The sequence below is a fragment of the Clarias gariepinus genome, chromosome 18 (genome assembly GCF_024256425.1).
Source record: "Clarias gariepinus isolate MV-2021 ecotype Netherlands chromosome 18, CGAR_prim_01v2, whole genome shotgun sequence".
NCBI lineage: Eukaryota > Metazoa > Chordata > Actinopteri > Siluriformes > Clariidae > Clarias > Clarias gariepinus.
Window position 1 is genome coordinate 27,590,587 of NC_071117.1, and position 27,919 is coordinate 27,618,505.

Below are 27,919 nucleotides of genomic sequence, written 5' to 3' on the forward strand. Positions count from 1 at the left end.
AGTAATGCTCATCACAAATACCATGGAAACGTGACTTGTTTTGATTGTTTCTTGCATATTTGTATATTATAGAAATATTATATGATTTAAGATATCTGGTAACAGATCAACCATAAAAACCAAAGTTTGTGCCCAACGCGTGTAAACAGAAGACACTTTGTGCGTGGAGACTCCAGGAACAAAACTCGCTTGGATTACTTCTGTGTTTTGCTATAAGGTAAAGCATAAAGCATGGCTACTCCACTGCTCCAACAAAAGGTGTTTGTAATAGAATTTAATTCTTTGTTTCGCCTGTATTGTTTTTGCTTACATAAAAAAGCAAATGTTTGCTAAAGAATAAGTGTTTATAATTGTAATTTGGAAACAATGTTGAGTGTTGTGTGTTGTGTGAATGTGTAGAATGGGGGAATTGTGACTGTGTCAGTCTGTGTGTGCCTCAATATGATGTCACTCAATGTGATGTCACACTATGATATCATTTAACATAAATGTCACCCAATATAATGCCACGAGAAAAGTTCTTAACCACTTTTCAGTGTATGTTTAAGGCATCATCACAGCTGACCTGTTTAAGATATCAATTTTGCATCATTGAAGATTTTAGACCACATTGGTCCAGTTTGGTGGTGATCGTATAAATTTCCTAGGAGGAGTAAATCAAAATCCATTGGGTGCGTTTTGCGAACGACCCAAAATAACTGACTTCCTGTTGAGCTGAGCCCATGACATGCAAAAGTTGTTCAGCTCAATGACCTCTGAATGTGTACTGAGTTTCGTGTGCATACGTGAAAGTGTGTATGAGCTATGCATCCTAATGACAGCGGTTTTGAGCACATAAAGACCCCAAAAAGCCCCAAATATTGCGAAAAAAAACACCTTAGGAAAAGTATAGTGCTCTTTACATGTTGACATGAGATGTCATAGTGCTTGGGCACTAATAATCCTTGTTAGCGTGTGTGTGTGTGTGTGTGTGTCAGATAAAGAGAGAGAAAAAGAGATGTGAGTGTGTTCTGACACAGCTTGCAAACCTCATCAGATGTGGTAAATTTGAGATTTTTTTTTACCAAATTCTTGCTCTGCGCTAAAATTTGTTAAAGAAGACCCCCCCGCCCACGGTAACGGAACTAGTACAGAACGGTACAGGACTAGTTACGCGCTAAAATACCCATTATAAGTCAATTAGGCACGTCTTGCGCCCAAAACTGCACTACTCAAATGTGGTTTACTGCGGCTAAGCTTCTCATCATTCTATTTGTGGTCTACAAAGACTTCTGTAAATGTTAATCGCCTTTGTGCCTTCATTTACAAGACAATTGTATTGCAAGTACTTTATTTGGGTATAGTACTTAATCATTATCATTAAATATTATTTATGCTTTACTTGTGTATTATTAAAATCAATATTGACACTCTTATCTAATTACATTTCTAAGCCAAAATCCCACCTTTTTCCATAAAAAGCCCTCTAAAATCCTACCATTTTAGTTTAGATGGATAAGGCACAAGGCTGCTGCATGGAGCTTGAGGATGAGCGCCCCCCTTAAAATGTTCCAATATGCTGGAGTAGACAAAAACTCCTATAAAATGAGTTGTTTTCCTAGACGACATGAACTCTACCTAATTTTAAAAAGCATGTTAGGTAGATTTTGCTATTTTGCTGATTAATTGAATATGTGTAACTAATCTAGCCTGTTTTTTTGCTAATGCCATGTGTTAGAGCAGGGGTGGCCAATTTATTTTCCCCAAATGAGAAGCGGAAAATATTGTAGAGGGCCAGGCCAAAAGTTTAAAATCTACTCTGGTTACTAATTTTGTTTCTACGTTGAAATAGGTAAATGGCATTGTTTACAGAAGCTGGTAAGAGTATGTGTTATTGTTAGATAATGAGAGAGTGAGGTTGTTTTACAAAAAACTGAATTTATTCAGTGAAATTATAACAATGGTAAGTGTGCAACGTGTAACTCAGTCACATTAACCCCACAATGCTTTCTGTTTTTAAATTTCTTAACTTTCTATTAAGATACCACAATGTCTTTGTATGCCAATAATAATGTAACATAACTCACAACATTTTTGTCCAACTGCCAAACAGGACAGAAAAAAAATCTAAGTAAACATGTTTCAGCTTTTTTTCTTGTTCATTAAGAGAAATCTAGCCTCTGTAGAGCTTTAACAAGTGCATCAAAGTCAAGTTGAATGTTTAGGTTGCATCTGTCATTTATGCAAAATTTTGAAAGTAGGTTTTATTTTCTTAATTCCAAGCAACCTTTAGCAGTCAGAATCGGCCAACGAGCCGCATTTGGCCCGCAGACCTTAAAATGCCTGGGTCTGTGCTAGAGTATTAGAAGTAGTTGTCAAATTGAAGTTTTTTAGACAAAAAGTCATATTTTAGGTAATGGTAATTTTGGGGTGTTTACATCATACATGTTTACTCATTAATTCATTAGTAAACTATGCTTTATTCATGCATATAACCATCGAACTAACTATGTTTAAGGCACAATGGCATAATTGCTTTAAAATAAATTGTCTTTATTTCATGACAGTTTAAGATTTATTATTATTATTATTATTGTTATTATTATTATTAAGTACATTTAAAAGTAGCACCTTTTTAACTTTCCATTGAGTCCCTTTTCAACAAAAACTTTGACACTATGGACCTAATTTCCTAATAAGCTGGATAAGAAAAGATTTATTTGTAAATTGCTTTGAAGAGCTTTTATACCAGAAACTTAGTATTAATTAAGTTCCTGTAATTATGGGGGAAAAAAAGGCTTATCTAATCATGTTCTTGAGTGTGTGTAAATTTAGCATGTCATAAAATTTGCACGCGTAAACATGGTTGTATATGGTATTGTATATGGAAAAAAGAAAGTGATCCAACACGAATACTAAATAGGCCGGTCTATCTGCGCATTGCTGTTAGGTGTAAAAAAAAAATGCCTCAGCTGATGAAAGATATAGGTGCACATCATACTTACAAGAGATCTTTACCTCCCACTTTGCATTTTCTTTCCTAATTAATCATAATTTTGCATTTCTATCTTTTTATGCTCGACCTGAAAATACAAATGAGCTGTGTTGAGGAAAATATTAAGTTAGTTAGTTGATTATGCAACCAATTGTAGTTGTGAAGCTAAAATAAGTGTACACTGTAAGCCCAGACAAGTTGAGTTTACTTAAAAAATTTGAGAAAACTGGTTGCCTTAAAAAATTAAGTAATGTTTAATGAAAACTTAAGTAAGTTTAACTTAAATGCTAAGTTGACTTAACTTAAAATCGTGTGTAATATCAATTGCTTTACCCAATCACACCCCTTAATATCTTAAGTTAAAGTGAGAATTTTTTATTTCTATTTAACTTAAATTAGAGAGTTTAAATTATTATTTTTTTAAACATAAAAAAAATTGAAACAGTATATTCTTTTCCTGTTTTATTTAAACTTCAAACATGAAATTCAAGAACAAGTCATGTCTTATAAACCTTTTTTTCTTTATTATTTAAACAGAGGTTTAATCATAGTCCAGGTGCAGAGCATACATCAGTCCAAAAAAGCCTGAGGCATGTTGGCCAGTTTATCCTTCACCACACTCCCTTCCAAGATGATGTCCACTCTGGATAGGTTGAGCTGAGGTTTTTCTTGAGAACTCTGGTGTTTTACTGTACAAGTCCATATTAGTTACATCCTAATAGAAAAAAAAACCAGATTAACAAAGAGAAGATATACTGCAATTAAGCAGTTAGATAATGCAGTCCTGTACAAGAAAAAGTACCTCCATTTACCTCCACCTATTTATATTTTTCATGTGCATAAAATTAACCATTCTGTAAACCGTTAAAGTAAAAGTTTAATACCAAGCGGTCCTTAAAAAAAATAATAATGAGGGGAGAGGTGGACAATATCCTATCACACTGGTTAAAGCATGTTTCACTGCTCGCAAACAGACCATGAAATGATCAGGTGGCTAAATTCCCGTACAGGTGACTAACAGGTAAAATGACAATCAAACTAAAAAACATCACGTTGTACTGCTCCAAAACAGCAGAAAAGGTGATAAGACAACGTTATATAATATAGCTAGCTAATTTAGTGGGTGAAATTACGTGAAATGCGCGTTCGTGTTCCCAGTTAGCTAGCTAAAATTGTTGAACATTACAACATTACAACAAAGTTAATACTGCCACACTCAGCCCCTCCAGTGCAAAATACAGCAAAAAAAAAAAAAAAAAAAAAAGCAGCAGGTTTATACTTCTCGCCAATAGCACTCACCAGATTCAGTAGACTGTGAAACAGCAGTCCGACCTGCTCGGTGCAGCAGCCTCGGCTCGGTCACCTGGCGGGAGGTTAATGCGGGGCAACGTCCACCCACAGCGACCGGTACACCAGCTCCGTTAACGGCGGTCCAAGTAACAGGTGATAAAACTTGTTTCAAGCTGATATTTTAACGCTCAAAATCAGCCTCTCGAGTGAAAGAAAACCAAATTAAAAGAAGAGGAGGTGGAAAACGGATTGTGGTCAAATCAGACGGGTGAAATAACCGAAATGGCGCGTGCACGTTCATCGCGTGTGTTGCCTGAAGAAACAGCCAATCATCAACTTTAAATTCGGTCTCTATGGAGATAAAGAGGCGTGGCCACGGCTAAGACTTACTATTTTTAAGCAATTAAACTTAAAATTATTAACTTATTACATTACTATCAAATTGCAAGTATATTGTATTACAAATTAGTACAATATACTTACCTATAATAGTAATGCAATCAAACTTAAATTATTTAGTACATTGTAATTGATTGTTTGATTAGATATAAAATCCGGGTTTACAGTGGGTGGAGCTAAAGTCATTTGACGAGGAACAACTGTGACACAATCAGAGTATGACCTCACAGTTACTAGTGGGGCAAAAGCACAAGCTCAACGTACAAGTACCATCTGTGATAGAGAGTCGCAACCTCACTGTCTCTACCCCTGGATAACTATGACGTCACAGCGTAGGTGTAAGTCAAGAGACTGCAGTTAGAGTAACACGTGAGTCAGGGAAGTGCATCATTTGCTGGTCATCTCGGACACCGACGGTATGATAATTCTGTTCTTTACTTGATCTGAGTTATTTGATATTTGATTTAATTACTATAGTGCTCAGTACGAAAAAGAAACAGTGACCTCTGTTATGCTATAATTGTTGTTTATGTGAAGTTTCCATGTATTCACAATAAATGTAATGTACATTTAATTTAAATGTATTTAAATATAGATGTCTCTAATATAGAGATTTTACCTCAAAGTGATGACATTACAGATCATCACCTCCTGATATATACTCTACCCGTAGAACAGATTAGCTGTGTCTCCCCATTATCGATTTGTTAGAAATATGAATCCAACTACTAAAGACAGATTCACAAGTAATTTGCCGAATCTGCCCAATTTCTTATTAGACCCCTAAATGCAGACGATCTAGATGAAGTGCCTATAGCAGCTTGGACACTTTTTTTTTTTTTTACCAGTATATTAGACACTGTTGCTCCCATCAGATATAAAAAGTCAGAGATAAAACACGTGTATGGAATTATATTAGTGCCAAAATTCCTCTAAGAAAAAATAGCAGGTTGAATTACATGAACTGAAAAAAAAATGTATTGCAAAAAATATGTTTGAATTTTTCTGCATTGCAATTTGATCTGAATTGAAATAAATCCTTAAAGCATTTACAATGTTTGAAATTTTTGCTACTGTAATTAATTGTGGTTGTATATTTTAAGTGAAAATGTAATCCAAGCAAATTATAATAAATAATATAACAAAAATAAGTTACTAAATTGCAGTTCAAAAATATTTTCAAGTTTTAAAAATACAATCTTCATTATTTTAATTTACAAATTCAGGTCGACAAAATTCAGGTAATAAAATACAGGTCTTTACATCCGGGATATCAGAGGAAGAGCAGTGGAGAGCCGATTGCTTCTGTCCGTGCCGCAGTGTACTTTAAAGTGTGCTTCCTGCTCCCTGTGTAGTCTACTTCTCACAAACTACTTACCGATCGGAACGCAGCCCTCTTAACTAACAGGCCGGGTTGCCAGTTGCACAATAAAGTGTGTATGTGTTAAAAATTACTCCTCTTCCGTAAACGCTATATTCAAAGCCAGCGCTGTTTCATTCACACAACAACATACATGCTGTTTACACTTTGTTAAATTTATATTGCTTATAAATAAAGGTAAACACAAAAACTTTGTAATTAAGAAAAACGTAAAGTGTGCATAGTACGGTTTAATGTCAGTCTGATTAAAATATAATATAAATAAACTATATAAATTATTTTATGCAACGCAATTACAACATTTCAGTTTAATATTAAGTATAAAGTCATAAGTCTTCATGTAGTTATTTGAACAATTAGTAGTAGGCCTATATATGTATGTGTGTGTGACTGTTTCATATGTGTGTGTATGAGTGAAGTTTGATTTCAGCCCTATACGGCGCCTTATAAATACCTGTCGCACTGTGACTTTGTCACATATAACATTGTACATCAATGGCTGCACTGCAATTAACCCCATTTCTATTTTTTATTGTAATTTATATTTTTATTATTTAAATCTTTTTTATATATCTAGTTTTTGTTTATAATTGCACTAGTAACTCTGGTCAGTTCTCACATTACCCTGTGAGAACTTTTTACCAACCTGAATTTTATTTCCTTTCAACCTGAATTTTGTCGACCTGAATTTGTAAGATTGAAAAATAATGAAGATTGTATTTTTAAAAGTTGAAAATATTTTTGAACTGCAATTTAGTAACTTTAATATTTTTGCATTGAATTTTAAATCCTGGAATTACATTTTCTCTTGAAATATACAACCACAATTAATTACAGTAGCAAAAATTTCAAACATGGTAAATGCTTTAAGGATTTTTTTTTCAATTCAGATCAAATTGCAATGCAGAAAAATTCAAACATTTTTATTGCAACACATTTTTTTCAGTTCATGTAATTCAACCTGCTATTTTTCTTTGAGGAATTTTGGCACTAATATACTTCCATACCACTTGCAGCATGAGCCGGCGAAAATGGACAAAAACTAAATTAGATGTTTTCAGAATTGTATGTGCAGCTATAGACTATGAAACTGCAAAGTGTTCAAAATTAAATAAAAAATAGGACATGATAAAATAAATAACGCTATGAATAAATAAGACACATACATGTACTATGAGAATGATATTGTGAAATAATGGAACATATTTGGAAAAAAAGCTTATTATTGTGAAATATATTGCACTCTGCAAATAATTTTTTCCTAATAACAAAGATTATTGCAGAGGCATTTTATTTAATTCATACTGTTTTTATTTCAAAATGTCATTTTTTCAAACTCAGTTTTTATTTCAAAATCCTGTTTTTTATAATGGCCTATTTATTTCATAATGTGGCTTTTTTTTTTTTAGCAGAATGAGTCGTTCTGTCAATAAAGAGCGATAATTGGTTGCTCCTTTATTCAGTGCATGAAGTATCGATTTAGGTCTAATGGTGCAATATGTATTCTATGCAGTAGGTGGCAGTACAGTGTCTACTGGTAAATTATCTATCTCTATCTGATCTGCTAAAATGAGCAAACACACCAGTCCATCATCTTCCGTGACTTTTGACTTAGCACACAACTTACTAGTATAAAAATATAACGCAATACAGAAATAAATGCTTTTTAAGTATATTATTTAAAACAATCACTAAACATACACTACTGTTCAAAAGTTTGGGGTCTCTTTCTACATTGTAAAGGAATGCTGAAGGCGTCCAAAAAATGCATAAATCTCCTTTGAACAGTTAATGGTGAGATGTTTCTGCTACTTCTGCTCTGTAAAGACTTCATAACGCCTCTAATCTGAGGTGCTGTTAATTGGTCATTTTTCAGGCTGATAACTCTAAATGAACTTCTCGTCTGAGACAGAGGTAGGTTTTGGTCTCGCCCTCCTGGGACGGCCTTCATGAGAGCCAGTTTCATTATGGTGCTTGATGGATTTTGCAAATGCACTTGACAATATTGTTCTTGCAAGAACTATTACAGAAAGGCCGACCTGTCTGTCTTGAAATAACAACTAACTGTTGTTTTTGTTGTTGTTACGTAATTACCTAATTCCATGTGTGTTATTTTATAGTTTTGAAATCCCCAGTATTGTTGTAGAATGTAGAAAATAAATCACTAAACAAAAACAAAGAAATTTGCAAGTGATCTAAAACTTTTGAACGGTAGTGTATATTGGGTCATATTTGTAAAACAAAGGAAAGAACATTAAGACAAACAAAATATAAAACTATAAAGACAATATTTTAGCAGGTCAGGGAGGATCATCTTGATGCAGTCGGTGTAAGATAAACCACTCAGTGTATCAGCAAGCAAGTATACACCAATCAGTGTAAGCTGCAAGTGCAGCAGGTCAGTGATGATGAACCAGTGCCTGCTGATGATGACCAACACGTCTCTTCTTCTCGACCAGAGTGAAAATGATGCCAATCAAACTGAACAGGTAATCTGGAATAAAATCAGTAGCAGCATCAGATCATGCTAGTAATTATTATTGTAGTCAATATTATTTCAAAATAATATTTTCTCAGCCTTATTTTGAATTAATATTGTCTACAATAATAATTAATATAAGTTAGTTCACTAGCCCGAGCTAATGCTGCCTCTGATTTTATTCCAGTTTATCCGTTCAGTTGATTTTCACTTGGCTCGGGTACAGAAGGGGAGAAGTGCTGGTCATCATCATCAGTGACCCTGAGGTTGCTGGATCCAGACTCACTGTCCCTGACCGTAATGTTAAAGCTGTCAGAGCCTGTGGAACTGTAATTTCCCCTCACGCCAAAGGCAGAATCTGTTAATTTGAAGAATTTTACAGAATCTGCTTTTAAAGCCATTTCTTTTTGTCGCATAAATTTTTAGCTCCACCTATTCTTTTTTTTTTTTTTTCAATTTTCATCCATGGCAATTATTCATTCTTTGCTGTATCGAGAAATGATCCATATCTCTCCTGAGTTGTCTAGACTGAGTGTGTCCAGGACATAAAAGATTGGATGACCAATAACTTTCTTTGAATAAACTCAGATAAGACAGAGATATTACTTAGTGGCCCAAAAACCAGTACACAACAGCTCTCACAATTCAGCCTGCGTTTAGAAGGATGTACTGTTACTACCAGCTCGACAGTAAAAGACCTGGGTGTAATATTAGACAGTAACTTGTCCTTTGAAAATCATATTTCCAATATTACAAAAACAGCCTTTTTCCAACCTAGAAATATCGCCAAACTTAGGAGCATCTTATCCGTATCTGATGCAGAAAAGCTAGTTTATGCATTCATGACCGCCAGACTGGACTAGTGTAATGCATTACTAGGTGGTTGTCCTGCATTCTCAATAAACATACAGTTATAATACAGTTAGTCCAAAATGTAGCCGCCAGGGTTCTCACTAGATCCAAAAAAATATGATCATATAACCCCAATATTATCATCCCTGCACTGGCTACCTGTTCAGTTTATAATTAATTACAAAATAGTATTACACAGACTGCATTACAGAGTACATAAACTTCTGTGTGGGGAGACCTGTGTACCTATGAGAAAGATTCGCTGTTTCCCCAACAATAAACCCTGGGTCACCAAGGACATTAAAGCTTCCTTAAATGAGAACAAACAGGCTTTTGGGTCTGGTGCTAAGGAAGCAGCGAAGAAGGTTCAAAGTATGTTAACTGGCAAAATCAGGGAGGGGAAAGAGTCTTACCGCAAAAAACTGGAACAAAGGCTGAAGAACAACAACATGAGAGAGGTGTGGAGAGGCATAAGGAGCATTACTGGCTAAAAGACGAGTGGCCAAGCTATTGAGGGTGATGTGGAACGTGTTAACAATCTCAACACCTTCTTTAACAGATTTAATGTCCCTCTGTCTCACACCATCTCCAACTTCAGCTTTAATACAGGGTCCTCTCCATGTGCTCCTTGTACTACTTCTGCACTCTCATCAATCAACATTTCAGATGACCATATAAAATGCGGACTGAGCAGGCTCTGCCCTACAAAAGCTGCAGGTCCGGATAAAATCAACCCAAGGGTCCTGAAATCCTGTGCTCCTCAACTATATGGGGTCCTACCGCACCTGTTTGGCCTGAGTCTGGCTGTACAGAAAGTCCCTGCCCTGTGGAAAACATTTTGCATTGTTCCTGTCCCCAAAATACCACGACCCTCTACCCGGGTAGAGAAACCAAACAAACAAAAAATTAAAAAAGAATTTAGGAAGAAAATCAGGACGTATAAATACAGTTTATACCATGTACCATGTAACAATGTAATCTTGTTAAGACATTCTCACAGTGTCTATTTTACAGATTGCTGGTATGGATAAAAAGTCCTCAGAGCAAGGGTCAGTCTCCATCCCCATAGAGGAGACCAAAAGGTCAGGAGAAGCCCCTCCGGATGCCGCCAACCAGACCCCCATGGAGAACCCTATTACAGAGGCCCAGAGGATTTCGCACCTGCCCCAGCGCTCGGCTGTAGACCTGGAATTCACTGGGCTTTCCTACACTGTCCGTGAGGGCCCTCGCTGGAGGAGGAGAGGTAACAAGGCTATAGTTCAGTACAGTTGGAACTTTTACCAAATATATGTTTTAAGTTAAGGATTGCATAAAGATATTTGAAAAAGACACCGCCACCGTTTATAGCGTGTATAATGGGAGATACGCTAGTTGTAGGGGTACACATGCCAAGACAAAGCCAATACGATCAGCAACAAGAATGCTCTTTAATAGACCATCATATTGATTAAAAATCTAAAAGCTGTCAATTTAAAATAGGATTTTATCTTTTTGATTTAGTGAATTTAAATCATAAACTTACTATATATATATATATATATATATATATATATATACATACATAAAAGTTTGATAAATATAATGTAGCATAGATTAATTACATTTACTCCAGATATCTGGCAGTAGTTAACACTGGTTTATTTCTTCAATGATCTATCTGTGTTTTTATCTTCTTTACAAAAAAAAAACTATGATAAAAAACACAGTTACAATGACTTGCGAGCTTTCTCTGCCAAGTGCTTACACAGAACTAGGTGGTTAAACAGTTTGCCCTCAAAGAGACACATAGCAGGGGCAATATTTTTTTTCATTTTCTCATTCACTTCTGGGATCAATATTGATGATGAATACTGATGCATTCCAGGTCATTCTGTCTGTCAGTCTGTCTGTCATGTAGGCCTGAGCAATTCATCGAAAATTACTCCAAACCAACATTCAAAAACTTTTTTAAATGGGACGGATTTGTGCCCAGGTTTCACTCTCTGTCTCACCCCTGCCCATCTGTCTGGCTCTTTCAGACTGTATTACAGCATCAATACAAATATCGAAGAGCTACAATCAGAGTACACAAAAGAGTAAATTAAGTGTGATGTTACTCATGCCGGTGTGATCTTCAGATATGTACTATTTATAATGTCATTCAATTTTAAATTTTCTCTTACTGTTCAAAGCTCACATATGGAGAAAATCTTTATTCTAAAAATATATAAATTTTTTTTTTTTTTTTATATATTATAGCATTTCTTTTCTCAACAGTAGACAGTAACTCTTCACTTTAATAAGAACACCTGATAATTTATGCAAAGATCTAGTGAACCAATCAGGTGGCAGCAGGGCACTGCATATAATTATGCACACGGACAAGACTATCAGAATTGGAATTGACTCTAACCATGGCATGGATTTTTGTGTTTGATAGTCAGAGAGATTATCATGCAATATACCCAGTGATACTTTATCCTTCTTCCAGTGCTCGGCTTTTCTGCAGCTCTGCCTGAGGGGACGCGTAGTATCATTAAGAGAAGGGTCTGGTTTCATGGGTCTGTCCTTGTAAGGTGCAATGGAGTCCAAAATCCCTGAGCAGGTGGAATAGAGGGTGGAGATAAAATCTTGTATTGGGAGTGATGGAATGGCGGCGGCAGGCTCTAGTACAAGATTTTATAGTAGATAGTTAAACAGTAAATTCAAGGATAACAGGGAAGTGGTCTGAAACACAAATATCAATTATTTCTGAATTGGCTACTGGAGATTACATGTGAAATTACCAGAGGTGTGGACTCGAGTCATGTGACTTGATGATTTTAGACTCGACTTGACAAAATATAAAAAGACTTGCAACTCGACTTGGACTTTAACATAAATAACTCATGACTTTCACTTGGACTTGCGCCTATTGACTTGTAAAGACTTGCTACTTCCCATAAAAAGCCCAAAGATAAAAAGTATGTTAACACGGTCCGCTCTATCTCTGTTTATGTGTCTGTGCGCGTGTGTGTGTGACAGAGCGCATGCGCGCATTCGGCAGGACATCCAATCAAAGTACCGTAGATTCTTTTGATTCGACAGCGTCCAACACGTGACAATAACGTGCACGCGCCAGTTCGCGAAATGATACCGAAGGTAGCTTCGTTTGGCTATAAAAAACTGGCTATATGCGCGGACCACTGAGCTTCTACGGAACGCAGTAAAGGCCAAAAAGGAAATTGTTAGCGTTTTTTAATCCCCTGACGAACTCTAGCCATCAGGGTGTGTTTCCCTTGTTATCTTGGACATATTTAGAATGATGAACCTCGGCTGAGTCACTTGTAGGCTGTAAACATGTCAGTACATGCGTTGTATTGTTTATATTTAATCACTGGTATACACTACCCATGATTTACTGATTTCTTCATATGCAGTTTGGGTTTATTCAAATAATGTGATAATATTATATTATTATTATTATTATATATAATATTTAATAGTATTTAATAGTATAATATTATTATAATATATAATATTTAATTATAATATAATATAATAATAATAATAATAATAATATAATAAAATAATAATAATTATTATTATTATTATTATGCGAGATAATTAACATTTTATCCGTGTGATGTCAATTCACTAGTTCACATTATTTGAATAAACCCAAACTGCATATGAAGAAATCAGTAAATCATGGGTAGTGTATACCAGTGATTAAATATAAACAATACAACGCATGTACTGACATGTTTACAGCCTACAAGTGACTCAGCCGAGGTTCATCATTCTAAATATGTCCAAGATAACAAGCGAAACACATCCTGATGGCTAGAGTTCGTCAGGGATTAAAAAACACTAACTGTCCTTTTTATTCTTTATCGCGCTCCGTAGAAGCTCAGTGGTCCGCGCATACCCCTTTGCGGGCGAGCCTTCTCCTAAATGCGCGTTACCTGTGCCCTTTTCACGAGGGGGCTAGATTGTTTGTATGAGGTAGCCTACGTGAGTGTATCACACAAGGTAGGGAGCAAAGTTTTTTAATGTTTTGTGAAGAAAACAACGTTATTGTTTGTATGAAGTAGCCTACTTCATTGAGAATATGTGCTACCATTTTACATTGCTACTAGCATTTACTAACATTTGTATTTTTATGTATCTAAACAATGTTCTTTCATAAAAAAAGGTTTGTTTAATAAATACAGATCTTACAACCATACATAATCTGTATACATTTTATTTTTCTGCTAAAAAGACTTGAAAAGACTCGAAAGTCAAACCGTAGGACTTTGGACTTGACTTGAGACTTGTTGGCTTTGACTTGGGACTTGACTCGGGACTTGCCTGTCTTGACTCGGGACTTAACTCGGGACTTGAGGGCAATGAATTGAGACTTACTTGTGACTTGCCAAACAATGACTTTGTCCCACCTCTGGAAATTACAAGGTCTAGTATGTGGCCATGTTGATGGTAAGGGTCATTTACTATTGTCAGGTCAAAGGAGTTTAAAGGACTCATTTACCAGTTGACTGGATGGACAAAACTAAGATTTCCTTGGACAAAGCCCCGTGCCCTGATCGTCACCCGCCGGCGACATTGATGTGAACACCCGCCATCTGGGACAGCCGTTCTAAGCCACCGATAACTTTTCAAAATTACCATATTCAGTTTACTTTATTTAAAGCAAAGTCAGGATTATACACACAGGAGCACAGGTAGGCCTTCACCTACACCTCTTGTTGCGATGCAATGAATATGGAAATGAACAGGACATCATACATACGCAGGTACAGACACTATAAACGGTGGCGGTGTCTTTGAATGGCCACTGTTGGTGCAATCAGGCGTGTTGTTCATAGTTTCTTGTATATTTAACAGTGTCAGACGATCATACACAAGTGAGATGATGCGTCATAAGAGACAAATAAAATAAACAGAGCATTTAATAAAAAAACACAACAGAGTAGGACAGCAGACTATGCGCGGTGGCGCCATCCTGTCATACGGGTCCTCATATGAATTATGAACATGGCACATTTCAATACTTCGTGATGATGAGGTAATGAATTAAAGTAGTGGGATGAGAAACAATCAACATTACTTGTGGATCGAAGATAGAAAAAAGTTTTGTGCAAATAACAAGTAATAAATATTGTGCAAAATATTGGTATTTTGTCAGCTGTTTTCAATTTTAGTCTCCTTCCCAGGATAAATGGGAATCCTTGTTAGTTTTTTATTCATATTAAGTCCATCTTCAAGAAAATGAAATTAGACTCTAACTGAACACTATATTGTACTTCATAAAGCAACACCAATATGGATAGTTGTGAGGATGCAGAGGGAGTAAGAGCAGAGCTCCTTTTGCAGAGGGGTGCCTGTATTACCTTGTTTAAAGCAGATGACAAAAATCATTTAGGTGATGAGAGGCATTCCATGAGTGGTGAAATACTGTAGAGCATAATGGCACTGGGACATTTAACTATATGCATCACTCACTCCACGTCACAAGTATTCTAACAATCCTTTATTACATGACTGTCAGGACAAGTGAAATTAGCTCAGTATACTCCACAGTCCTGGAAAGAGGAGAGAGAGCAGCTGTGGAATGAGGATTGTACACCCTATAGCATGATTGTTTCCATTTATGCTATTTGGGATTCAACCCAGGAACCCAGCAGTTAGCTGATTTTCTAAAGTCGATTAAGTGGACATATAAAGGAAATCTCATAAGACTGTCCACAACCTCTATGGTTTATTCTTCTAACCTTCTGTCTTCATTATACCATTAAGAATTTAAAATTACTTTCCCGTCTGTTGGTCTTAGCATGATATCCGTGGCGCTCAGGCTTTGCCCTCATGCTTACACGTGCATCAGAGAAATCTATTTTACAGAGAGGTTTATGGCTTTTACTCCAAATAAACCGAGTAGTGTATAATTGTTGATGTTGTCTGCAAAAGGATTTAATAAAACATTTCTCAGCACTTTAAATCTTTTAGATTTTTAAACCTTCAGGAACATACAGAGCAGAGGATGACTTTCTGGTTACTGTCAACACAACAAGCTGCATTTTTATGTCTTATTAACTTCAAGAGTGAAAGAAAAAGAATTGTGCAGGTGATTGTGTAACTGTTCAAATGTAAGTGAAAACAGGAATTAAATTGTTTCACAGACATTAGAATTTGTTTAGTATTTTGATCTAAAGATGTCTGAAACCTTGCCTGCGACTTGTGATTTCCTCACACCGAGAGTGTGAAGGCTTTTGACAGGCCACATATTTATAATCAGAATCTTTCATGTAAATACTGTTTATTCTAACAGAACATTAAAAATATATTGCTGTAGGATAAGGAGTGGATAAGCAGAAAGATCTAACGTGTCTCAAATGTGCAGGATCCAAGGAGCTCCTGAAGTGTTTGTCGGGGAAGTTTTGCAGTGGGGAGCTCATCGGGATTATGGGGCCTTCGGGGTCCGGCAAGTCCACCCTTATGAATGTTCTTGCTGGGTACAGGTGAGTGAGAGTTTATTGGGGACAATAAAACCAGTGCTCTGATTATTTGTTTGTTTAAATATTACATCATCCATCCTATTTAACTGTATTTTGTATTTAATCTTATTTTACTTTTATTTTTATAAATTTTTCTTTTCATATTTTTTATTTACATTTTTTTAACTTTATTCCACAGTGTAAAGTTTATTCCCTATTAAAGTCTCTCTCTCTCTCTCTCTCTCTCTTTTAGAGAGACTGGCATGGAGGGTCAGATCCTGGTAAACGGGCGACCGCGTGAGCTCGGCACCTTCAGGAAGATGTCCTGTTACATAATGCAGGATGACATGCTGCTACCACACCTCACCGCACTGGAGGCCATGATGGTAAGGTTTCCAGGCCGATTAAACATTTATTTATCAAACACTTTCACAAACCACATTCTGTCTCCTCTGTTCCACTGATCACATTCCTCTCAGTGATGATGTGCATCCTGTCTTGCAGGTTTCAGCCAACCTTAAGCTAAAGGAGACCATGGAAGTGAAGAAGGAACTGGTGAGTGAAACAGAAACGGTTTTAGCTTACACCACCTAATCTCATTTCTGTGATGGTGCCAAAAAGATGCTCATGATAAATTATCTTAATAACAATAACAAACTATTATTATAAACTATTTAAACCTTTTGATAAACGTATACATAAAATTCACACACTTATAACATTGCATCTGAACTTGTCGCAGGTGAATGAGATCCTCACCGCTCTAGGCCTGCAGGAGTGCGCACACACTCGCACACAAGCTCTCTCCGGGGGTCAACGTAAACGATTGGCTATTGCACTGGAGCTGGTCAACAACCCACCTGTCATGTTTTTAGATGAGCCTACCAGGTTCCGTACCACCTTTATGTGTATATGTCAATTTTCATTCACTGGCTGCTTTTTACATAGGAACACCTGTATAGATGCTTCATCATGCAATGATCCAATCAGCCAGTCATGTTCTGGTGAAATCATAGACCGTATAAAAGAACTGAAAAAACACTCCATGACATCACCCATAAGATTTGTCATCTTGGCAGAAGTTGACTCCGTCTAAATCCTGGTTAATCCATAATGCCATGGGCATTCGGACAGACCAAACAGCTCCTGACTGTTGATAGGAACACCCTTACTGTACCTACCTCAGTTACAAACTGGCCCTCAGACAGAAACAACACTTCCATGCCAGCACCAACACTTTGCTGGGTCTAGAACAAAGGGACGCTCACGGCAGGGGCCATCAATATGTCAATATGCAGTGGGTATGATAAAGCTAGGAGAATTGCTCGCAAAGCTATTGTAAAGTTCATCACTGATGTAGCTTCTAGCGTTTTTCTGCCTCTAGCACTTTTTTATGGTAATGACATGACATGGAAAAACAAAGACAGTTCTGGATCCACGCAGGCTCTTTGCTATTGAACTGGCTCTAAAGTGGCACTAGCATCAGACATGAATTAACACCTTTTTGGTGGAAAAGGGGGTTTGACTCACTTTTTGGACCCACCTTCCAGTGGACATTGGAGAAACTGCACACTTTGAGGCAGAACCAGAGGTTGCCGTATAAGGTGAAATGCGTAAAATCATGCGGATAGATAGCTCACGTTCAGGTTACGGTCAGGTGTTCCTAATCAAGTGGACAGTAAATGGTAAATAATTTAGAATTGAATTAAATGAAAACCTGTCATACATTCTAAAATCCTTAGTCATCGCTGTTTATGACTTCAATGAATCACCCCAGTATTAATAATATGGAGAGTACTGTTTCTATAAACTATTTTTGCCATGTGTGTGTGTATTTCTGTGTTTGTGTGTGTGTGTGTCCCAGTGGTCTAGACAGCGCATCCTGTTATCAGGTGGTTTCTCTATTGAGGTCTCTTGCTCTGGGTGGAAGAACCATAATTTGTACTATCCACCAGCCCAGTGCTAAAGTCTTTGAAATGATTGACAAGGTACGAGACAGTATTTAAAATTTAAAAACTAAATACTAAATTGTATACTAAATTTACTTCGGGTCGTACCACACCTGTTTTATTTTTCTCAGTGATTAGTTAATTTTCTAATTATAAATGCATGGGTTGGACAATGAAACTAAAACGTCTGGTTTTAGACCACAGTAGTTCATTAGTATGGTGTAGAGCCTCCTTTTGCGGCCAATACAGCATTAGTTTGTGTTGGAAATGACGGATACAAGTCCTGCACAGTGGCCAGAGGGATTTTGAGCCATACTTCTTGCAAAATAGTTGCCAGGTCTATGTGCTGCTGGTGGAGGAAAACGTTTCCTGACCCGCTCCTCCAAAACACCCCAAAGTGGCTCAATAATATTTAGATCTGGTGACTGTACAGGCCATGGGAACTGTTCAACTTTACTTTCATGTTCATCAACCCACTCTGTCACCAGTCTTGCTGTGTGTGTTGGTGCATTATCATCCTGATACATGGCACCGCCTTCAGGATACAATGTTCAAACCTTTACACTCTGCTCTTACTGTTGGAATGTGCAATCAATGAAGATTGGCCAACAGGCTGGTCAAATTTAGCCATGAAACCTCCAACACTAAATTGGCCAATGTTTCAGTTTCATTGTCCAACCCCCTGTATATCCACATAATCCACACATTGACAAACTATTATGTGTTAGTTTTATGTAATTTTTAATCAGAAACCCACTTCCTCTATTGTCTGTGCTCTGTGTTACAGCTGTATGTTCTGAGTCAGGGGCAGTGCATATATAAGGGTACCATTCCATATCTCATCCCCTATCTGAAGAACCTTGGTCTCCACTGCCCTACTTATCACAATCCTGCAGACTTCAGTATGTATGATGTGCGCATGTGTTATTTAAACTGTGGTTGGAAAAACGTATAAAGTCAGACTTATAATTGATCATTGTTCATTTATTCCATTTAGACTTTTTTTGTTTTTTTAGCATTTTGATATACAGTAGCCTCTATAGTCCCTAACACAGATTTTCCATCTGTTTTTTCCACAAGTAATCGAGGTGGCATCAGGAGAGTATGGTGATTGGAATCCTGTGCTCTTCGAGGCAGAGCAGCGCGGCATGTGTTCAGAGGGTGGCTCCAGTGACCAGAGTGATGCTACATCATCTTGCCCATCTCTGTATAACAACGTGAGTGACAATACACTCAGTCGTGAACAAACAATGTCAGTCTATCTGCTCCAGCTATCAACCTCACACATGTTCTGCTGTGTTTGCACAGGATTCAGGCCACATTGAACAACACACCTTTGCCACCAGCATGCTCACACAGTTTAATATTCTTTTCAAAAGAACCTTCATCGCTATATATAGAGACCAGGTAAGATTTCTTAAAATTTAATACAATTTACGTGTTGAATATTCTGACTAAATGTTTTATAGTGTGTTGATTGCCACACACAACGTATTTGAGGATTTGTAATTGTGTGTCCAGGTACTGACCCACCTGAGGGTGATATCGCACTTGTTCATTGGACTGCTGATTGGCCTGCTGTACATGAATATCGGCAACGATGCCAACAAAGCGTTTAACAACACTGGATTCCTTTTCTGCTCCATGATTTTTCTCATGTTTGCTGCGTTAATGCCCACCGTCCTCACATGTAAGGACTTTTGTTGTCGTATGCACTGTGTGTGTGTTTCTGATCACCACTGACTATACTGACAACTGAAGTTGTTTGGATATTCTTGATCATCATAGCGGTAATAAATGAGGCAATTGAAAATTCTTCAATTGGGTACTTCTTTGCTACTTTTTTCCCAGTTCCTCTGGAGTTGCCAGTGCTTATAAGGGAGCATCTGAACTACTGGTACAGTTTGAAAGCTTACTACCTAGCTAAGACTATGGCTGATGTTCCTTTCCAGGTATGCTGGTTATATTATTTATTCTAGAAATTGTACAAACTATATTAGCATATGAACTATGGAATGTTGTTTGTAGCCCTAACGACATAAATTCCAAGATACCTTAAAATAACACTCGATGCTACGTGAAATCGCTATTGGAACGAGAGTACCAACGCCGCCGCACTGCAAGTGTCTGGACCCCCAGGTTGTGTAGCGTGTGCGCACAAGGCCGAGAGGTCTCAGAACCATGTCTAGGAAGCTGACTCGAGGACCTGTGAGCCTGGAGTGGCATGAACATCCAGACTATAAAATCTAACAAATGTGTGCGAAGAGGACCAACCCGCCGCGTCACACACTTGCTGCAGGGGAATAACTCTTGCTGGTGCAATAGATGAAGCGATCCCCCTGGTAGAGTGAGCCCTGATTCCTAGAGGCGAAGTGAGTCCACGCACCTCATAGGAGAGAGCAATGGCATGTCTCACCCAATGTGACAAGGTCTGTGTAGTGGCCATAGCTCCATACTGTAGCATGTAAAAAGCTGCTCTGACTTACGCCACTGGCTGGTGGCCGGTGGATGTAGATCCAAAGAGCACGTACTGGGCACAGTAGGTGAAATTTCTCCTGCTCCGAAGCTGTAAAAGGCGGAGGACAGAAGGCTTCAAGAACAACAGGGTGCATGGTTGAAAATGGAACTTTCGGAAGATAATTCGGGTGAGTATGCAAAATAGCCTTGACTAGCCCAGGGGCAAAGTCTAGGCAAGATGGGAAGACTGACAAGGCGCGCAGATCTCTAATCCTCTTTAGAGAGGTAATGGCCATAAGAAAAACCATCTCAAGGGTCAGAAACCTGTCAGCTGCTGACTGTAGTGGTTTAAAAGGAGTGTCAATTAGACCTTCGAGCACGATAGATAAATCCCACGAAGGGGTAGTGGCTCGAGTGGGTGGCCTCAACTGTTTAGCTCCACGAATGAAACGGGCAACTAAAGGTTGTTTTCCCACAGTAACCCTCTCCATCGGAACATGGCAGGCTGAAATAGTGGCCACGTACATCCTGAGGGTACTAGGGCACAAGCCCGAGGACAACTTTTCTTGCAGGAACTCCAGCACTGAAACAATTTGGCAGTGGATTGGGTCTACTTTCTTCGTCATGCACCAACTTACAAATACATTCCATTTCAGGGCATAAGCTCTCCTAGTGAAGGGAGCCCTAGCGTTTAGGATAGTGTCAATTACGCTGGCTGGAAGACCAGCTTGACTTAGTTGGTCCCGTTCAGGGGCCAAACGTGAAGGTTCCAAAGACAGAAGATCCCTCCTCACTGGAATCATCCAGGGTGAGCCGTCGAGAAGAGATATTAGATCCGAAAACCATACTCTGAACCATACAACGGGGCGCTATCAGTAAGCGGCGCAAACCGTGTTGATGGACCCTTGCCAGGACTCCAGGGAGCAGAGCTATTGGGGGGGAATGCATAAAGGAGTAAATTGGGCCACGTATGGGCCATCGCGTCCAGACCCAGGGGAGCTGAATGAGTCAGAGAGTAGTAGAGGAGACATTGTGCCTTCTCATGGGAGGCAAAGAGGTCCACCTCTGCTCTGAAGAATCTTTCCCCGATTTGACTGACCGCTTTGAGGTGGAGTCTCCAATCTCCGTGTGTCACAGCTTGTCTGGACAGTAAATCTGCTCCCACATTCCTGTGCCCTGAAATGTAAATTGCCCTGATGGACAGGAACTTGTCCTGTGCCCAGAGCAGAACCTGATGCGCTAGCTCGTTCAAGCGGCGCGAGTGCAGTCTGCCCTGGCGATTTATGTAGGAGACTACCGATGTGTTGTCCACCCGCACTAGAACATGGTAGCCTTTCAGCTGCTGGAAGAAGTGCTGTAGGGCCAAAAATAGAGCCATCATTTCGAGGCAATTTAAGTGCCCTGCGAGAAGATGGCCTTTTCAGCTCCCTTGGGCTGGACGGCCATCCAAGACTACACCCCAGCCGGTAAGGCAAGTGTCTGTCGTTAGCATCTTGCGACGACAAGACGGACCTAGAGTGGGACCCAAGGTCAGGAACCGGGGTCTGAACCACATAGAAAGGGTATAAAGTCCTTTGCGCGTAACCCTTATTTGCCTTCGGGGGTTGGCCCTCATATGAAATCCCCTGGCTCTTAACCACAAATGAAAAGCTCTCATGTGCAAAGGTATCACCGCGGATGCAGCTGCCATGAGGCCTAAACATTTTTGAAAGTGATGTATCGTCACTTTCTGGTCTAGTCTGATTTCTTTCAGGGCGCTGAGGATGGATTTGACACGAGTGGGAGACAATTGTGCCTGCATAGTGATCGAATCCCACCTGACACCCAAGTATGTTGTCCTCTAAGTCGGAAAGAAAACCTTTTCGTAGCGTTGAGTCTCAATCCCAGGGAATGAAGATGTGCTAAGACGACATCCAGATGTCGAAGCGCTAGCCGCTGAGACTAGGCTAAGATCAGCCAGTCGTCTATTATTAGTCGTCTATAATTGAGAATGCGGATGCCCTGGAGTCGCAAGGGAGCCAGGACTGCATCCATACATTTTGTGTATGTGTGGGGTGAGAAAGCTAGACCAAATAAAAGAACCCGATACTGGTAAGCTTTTCCCCCGAAAGTGAACCTTAGGAACTTCCTGTGTTGTGGCAAAAATTTCTATGTAAAAGTATGCGTCCTTCAAGTCTATTGTAACAAACCAATCCTCTGGTTGGATTTGTGAAACAATAATTTTAACAGTTAACATTTTGAATCTGTACTTTTTGAGATAGCGGTTTAACCCGCGAAGATCCAAGATTGGACGCAGTCCCCCGTCTTTCTTAGGGACCAAGAATTAACGACTGTAGTAGCCTGACTCCATGTCGCGTGCGTTATGACTTCAAGCAACTCCTCAAACTCTCTATCATCTTTAGAGGAGCGTTCAGAGGTAGCTACTTTCATTTCCACAGAAGCAGCGGAGCAAGTCTCTTCTACACACCCAAGAGAAGCACCGAAGTGTGCTCGTGAAGTGAAAGGGGAGACTTCGGGATCGGAGGAGAGTGTCCTTGGCGAGGTCAGCTTGCGACCCCCAGGAGTGCAGTGCGGCTCGTGGTTCCCTAAATGAGAGATGCGCGCGCAGCACCTTCATGGGAAGAAGATCACAATGCTCGCACTCTCCATTAAGCCCTTCGAGAGCGCGCTTCTCACCCAAACATTCAAAGCAGAAAGTATGTAGATTGAAAGTATGTAGATTGAAAGCAGAAAGTATGTAGATTGCCCTCTGAAAGGAAATTTTCGCAGGAAGGGGGACATCTAGACATCTAGCTCTAAACTTCGCCATTATTGCTGGTGAGTTTTATATACTTTTATCTGCTTTTTAAATGTATTTTATTATGCTTGCTGACACACACGCACAAAGCGGTGAAGACAAAAGATCTGAGGAATGTTTCCGGGTTCACACCTATTTATAACCTGCAGGTGCGTCTCATCAAATGATGTCACCCGACCAAGGTTATATAAGCCAAAATTTGGCATGTTTGATACACACGTTTCACAACCGGCCACACGAAAATATATTCCCATAGCATTTTTACGCAGCATTGAGTGTAGCCTTTGGAAGGGAACAACAACATTTCTTTCACAACATCTAGAAATGTCAAGAACTCTCTTAAGGAGGTTGGTCTGTCATTACCAAAGTCTGAAAAACAAGAAGCAACTGAAGGCAGCTACAGTAGAGGCCTGTCAAAGCAATGCATGTGTCTGGCGGTGCTGACTGTAGTGACCATGTCTGACACTACAGACCTGTGCATTAATTTGTCCCTGGGTGTGGTGTATTAGACAATTGAAAAATCTCATTCATTGTGCTTCATACAGTTTCATACGTTGAATTTTTTTGTAGTGAATGTCAAATCTGACATTGGTCCAGGGTTTTTGAGAGGGGCAGAAGACCTGGGTAGTTTCTTTACACGTTTTACAAGTCCAGATTTTAGCTCTGCCTACAGATGAAAAACAAATGATTCCCTAAAGAGCTCCTCCTAAGCCATGTGGTGTAATTTATTTAACCATCATGCTGGATAAATAATAGTCACAAAATATTTTCTTACCAGATTTGTCTCTTTCTCTTTTCCCTGCACACATACACACAGGTCATATGTCCCATTATGTACTGTAGTATAGTGTACTGGATAACCGGGCAGCCACCTGAAGGAGAGAGGTTTGTGCTCTTCATGGCTCTGTCGATATGCACTGCCCTGGTCGCTCAGTCTCTGGGTCTCCTTATTGGAGCTGCCTCTCCTTCCTCGCAGGTATGTAAAAAAATGCAGATGCACACACCGCTATAAGCATGGTATTTTTTTTCTGGATTTTCTGAGTACACTATATTTCATTGCAGGTGGCCACATTTATTGGACCTGTGACGTCCATTCCGGTCATGCTATTCTCTGGCTTCTTTGTCAACTTCGACACCATCCCAATTTACCTACAGTGGATTTCCTATGTCTCCTATATCAGGTCAGTGGCAGGTTTCATCATTCTAATAAAGTATCATGTTGCAGCAGGTCTAATCTGAACAATCCACCCAGCTACATTCAGGATTTTTTGGAGCTAGTGACCACGACCCGTAGTCACAAAGCCTTTTAAGCCTAAAAGTTGCTCCTAGTGATGAAATTCTAAAAAAAATTCATGAAACATCTTAGCCCTAAAAACAGCTCCTAAGGGAAAAATTGTTAAGAGTAGAGAGGGGGACTCAAGAGGCTTAACAGTTTCTAAAGCAGAGGATAACCATTCTCCAAAAACTTAAGGTAAAGCAAATAGTAAACACTGCTCTTCTGCCCAATTTTGTTTTCTTGTTGTTTAACTTCCTTCCATCCCTCTTGGATTGTTGGCTACATACCATCCAAAAGTGGAACTTAAACAGACTGTCGTTCAATCATGTAAATTGGTAAAAGCTTAGCCATTTTGCTCTCATCAATCTGAAATGGATTACAAGTAATAAAATCAGTATGGTAAATAAATGTAAGGACTTAAATATAGTAACTACTGCATGGAAATTTGCCTGTTTTAATTAACTTTAAGATATTTCGCCTATGACAGAATCTTCTCTAAAGTAGCCTGTAATCATGATTATACAATTTTCTTTATACACAAACATTATGATTTTACTGTCTATTCTATCATATATTCTATTTTCACATTTTTAGATCCTTACTCATTTATCAAACTACCACAGTCTTTGAACTGCCCGTCTTCCCCAGCAACAGGGTCAACCACACCTCCTTACGAAGCTTTTTGTACTTTCCTTACTCAGAGTTGCTCTGCAAAGTTTTCTAAATCACTTTTAGTCTAGGACTCTCAGCTAGGACCTTATAAGCTAAGATAGGAGCTCACTGAGAGAATTCTAAAAAGCTTTGTGAATACGGGCCCAGCTTAATAACCTTGAACTCTTTTTCTGCTAAGCATTAACTTTATTAGCAATTTGTGCTACAATGGCCTTTTTTGTGGGCTCAGACAAGATTGACTGGCCTTTACTCCTCACAGGCGTAAAAGAGCCTTAGGTGGCCATGATTCTGCCACCAGTTTACTGGTGTTATGTAACTTTATGGCTGATCAAGAGATTTTTGTACATTACCCCAAAGATCCAATCAGGGGACTTTTAAGAACTTGCTTGTATTCAACTTTGTTCCAAACTTTGTTTGTGGTGTGAATGGGGCAGCTCTACTAGTGTTATTTTCTCCCATGACACACACTCATGTGGGCAGGGTCAATAAATGAACCATTTAACTCTACATACATCTATTTATGTTATATTTACATCCATATACCCATTACCTTATACCCCTTATCCAGTGTAGGGTTGTAGGGGACCTGGAGAACCTACATCAGTGAACTTGCACCAAACAATCACAGGACTAAAGCACAAACATTCGCACACACAGTCACACACTAATTGTAATTTGTAAATGCAGATTAGCTTGCATTGCATGTCTTTGGACTGTGGGAGGAAATCTGAGCTCCCAAAAGAAAAAAGCACAGGAACAACATGTGCACTCCACAGAGAAAGGAGCCGAGTTTCGAACACCCATCTCTGAAAGTGTGAGACTACAGTACTAACCACTATGCCACCTTTAAATTTTCATATAAAATTTATATTTGTTTGTAATATTTAAATTGACATTGTGGAACAGCTTTAAAACTGGGCACACATGACAAAATTGATAAATAAGCATTTCCTTAGCAAACACTGAGCCATGATCTTATGGAAAAATAATCAAAACCTTCATTGCAGCAGTGCTATGATATAATGCAGTTTAACTCTTCCACAGGTATGGCTTTGAGGGTGTGATTCTATCCATTTATGGAATGAACCGGACAGACTTGGAATGCCCAGATGTTGTCTGTAAATTCCAGAAGCCTGAGGAGGTGTTGCAGCTGCTGGACGTCGAGGACGCAGAGCTTTATGTGGACTTCATAGTGTTGGGGGTTTTCTTCCTCATTCTTCGGCTAGTCACTTATCTAGTACTGCGATACAAAGTCATATCTGAACGTTAGGGCTTGACATCAACTGTTACATTTGTTTTATTGTGGTGTGACCAAGACGTTTTTTCACGAGTTGAGACACACCACTAACATCGAAGACATGCTTTCAGAAATACAGAATGCGTTAGCAGGCGACGAGGCTACATCTAAAGGAAATAGTTTAGAAAAAGTTGTGACTGTACAGGAACGACGTCTGATGAAGAAATGTGTAACTGTCTAAGAATGCGGAGCTCGTACTGTATGTGAGCGACTATCTGATGACCAATGAAATGCAGAAACTGCTGGTTAAAGTCATCGAAAAACAAGAGTCCACGTTGCTTAAGTTTTTAATTGTTTTAAAAGTTCAGGTGTGTACCTGATGAGGTAAAGAGACTGGACAAGATTCTGGATATTATAAGACTTACTATTAGACACACTGGGACGAGCTTGTGCAAGCAACATTTTACTTAAACAAAAATTTTTACCTTTTGTAAGATTGTTGATGTTTTGAGTGAAAACTCTTTAAAAATAAACCTGCATCATCTGTGTACAGTTTACGCTTTGTTTGTTGATACTATGGTTATGTTTTTGTATCTGAATTCTGCAGATATTGTTAATGACTTACAAAATGTTTTTAAACAGAAATGACGATAATCCTTACTTGCGCCTCGAAAGTGATCAAATGTAAATTTGATGACTATGTTATTAAAGAAATTATTGTTTCTTTCTACATACTTATGAATGATAAAAATTCTATTTCATTTATTTGAAATTTCAATATTATTTGTATAGCGCTTTTAACAATTGACATTTTTGCAAAATAATTTAATCAAAAGAATTATTTAAGTTTGTATGAGATGTGAACGTATATGAACCAAAATGATAAGATTATAATAGGAAGAAACCTTGAAAGGAACCAGACTCAAGAGAGAACCCATCCTCATTTTGGTAAAACGGATAGCAGGGATTGATCTGCATTCATACTGTGTGACATTGGAAGTTCAGTATAAAAGGAGAAGTGTTTAAATTAAAATTGACTCCAGTTCGTTCTTGGAGGCTCAGGTAGACTGTAGGAAACTCCAGTCCTGAACTATTGAACGACTAAAGTCACAAGTCCTCAGAGAACTGTTCTGTTATCTCTCCTCTTCTGCTCTCCCCTCTCTCTTTCACTCTCTCTCTCTCTCTTCCGAGCTACACATGTCGTTCCTAAGCTGCCAGCAATTCAGACTCCCTCAGCCCTCAGGGACCTGTCTGACCCATCCTGGTGCCCCGCTTCTGGTTGGAGATCTCGTCACATGGATTTCTCTGAGGACTTGACTTGGCTGTAGTTGCTTGATAGTTCAGGACTGGAATTTCTCAACTCAGGTAGACTCAACTGTTATAGCTGAACTGGCTAACACACAGTATGAATTCCTACGGTGGCCCAGAAGGGCAAATCATCTTTCCCGTATATGTGTGTGTTTTTTCCCTTGTAAGTGTGTTTTTTCCCTTGAAAATGTATGCTTTTTTCTTATAAATGTGTTTTCTTTCCTTGAAAATGTGTGCTTTTCCCCTTATAAATGTGTTTTTTTTTCCTTGAAAATGTGCGCTTTTTCCCGTGTAAATGTCTGCTCTTTTCCGTTTGTGCGCAACTACTTCTTTCCCGTGTGAGAACTCTTTCTCCAGTATTTTGCAAGCTAAAAGCTAAAGTTATTGCGCAAA

General features: G+C 38.6%; 1 protein-coding gene across 1 annotated transcript; it reads left to right on the forward strand.

Annotated features, from left to right (window-relative positions):
• Positions 1–132: 132 nt before the first annotated feature.
• LOC128506899 (ATP-binding cassette sub-family G member 4-like) lies at positions 133–26,766 on the forward strand. Its single transcript, XM_053477513.1, has 15 exons — positions 133–217; positions 10,390–10,618; positions 15,737–15,854; positions 16,084–16,216; positions 16,335–16,385; positions 16,573–16,718; positions 17,695–17,818; positions 18,567–18,681; positions 18,860–18,996; positions 19,088–19,186; positions 19,301–19,469; positions 19,631–19,731; positions 23,851–24,009; positions 24,096–24,214; positions 26,026–26,766. The coding sequence occupies exons 2-15, from the start codon at positions 10,399–10,401 to the stop codon at positions 26,249–26,251; spliced, it is 1,917 nt and encodes a 638-aa protein (XP_053333488.1). The 5' UTR covers positions 133–217; positions 10,390–10,398; the 3' UTR covers positions 26,252–26,766.
• The last annotated feature ends 1,153 nt before the right edge of the window (positions 26,767–27,919 follow it).

Coding starts and splice junctions, on each gene's coding strand:
- LOC128506899 (XM_053477513.1), top strand. CDS start 10,399: ATGGATAAAAAGTCCTCAGAGCAAGGGTCAGTCTCCATCCCCATAGAG. Junction 10,619..15,736: donor CCCTCGCTGGAGGAGGAGAG/GTAACAAGGCTA, acceptor TCAAATGTGCAG/GATCCAAGGAGCTCCTGAAG. Junction 19,187..19,300: donor TCGCTATATATAGAGACCAG/GTAAGATTTCTT, acceptor TTGTGTGTCCAG/GTACTGACCCACCTGAGGGT.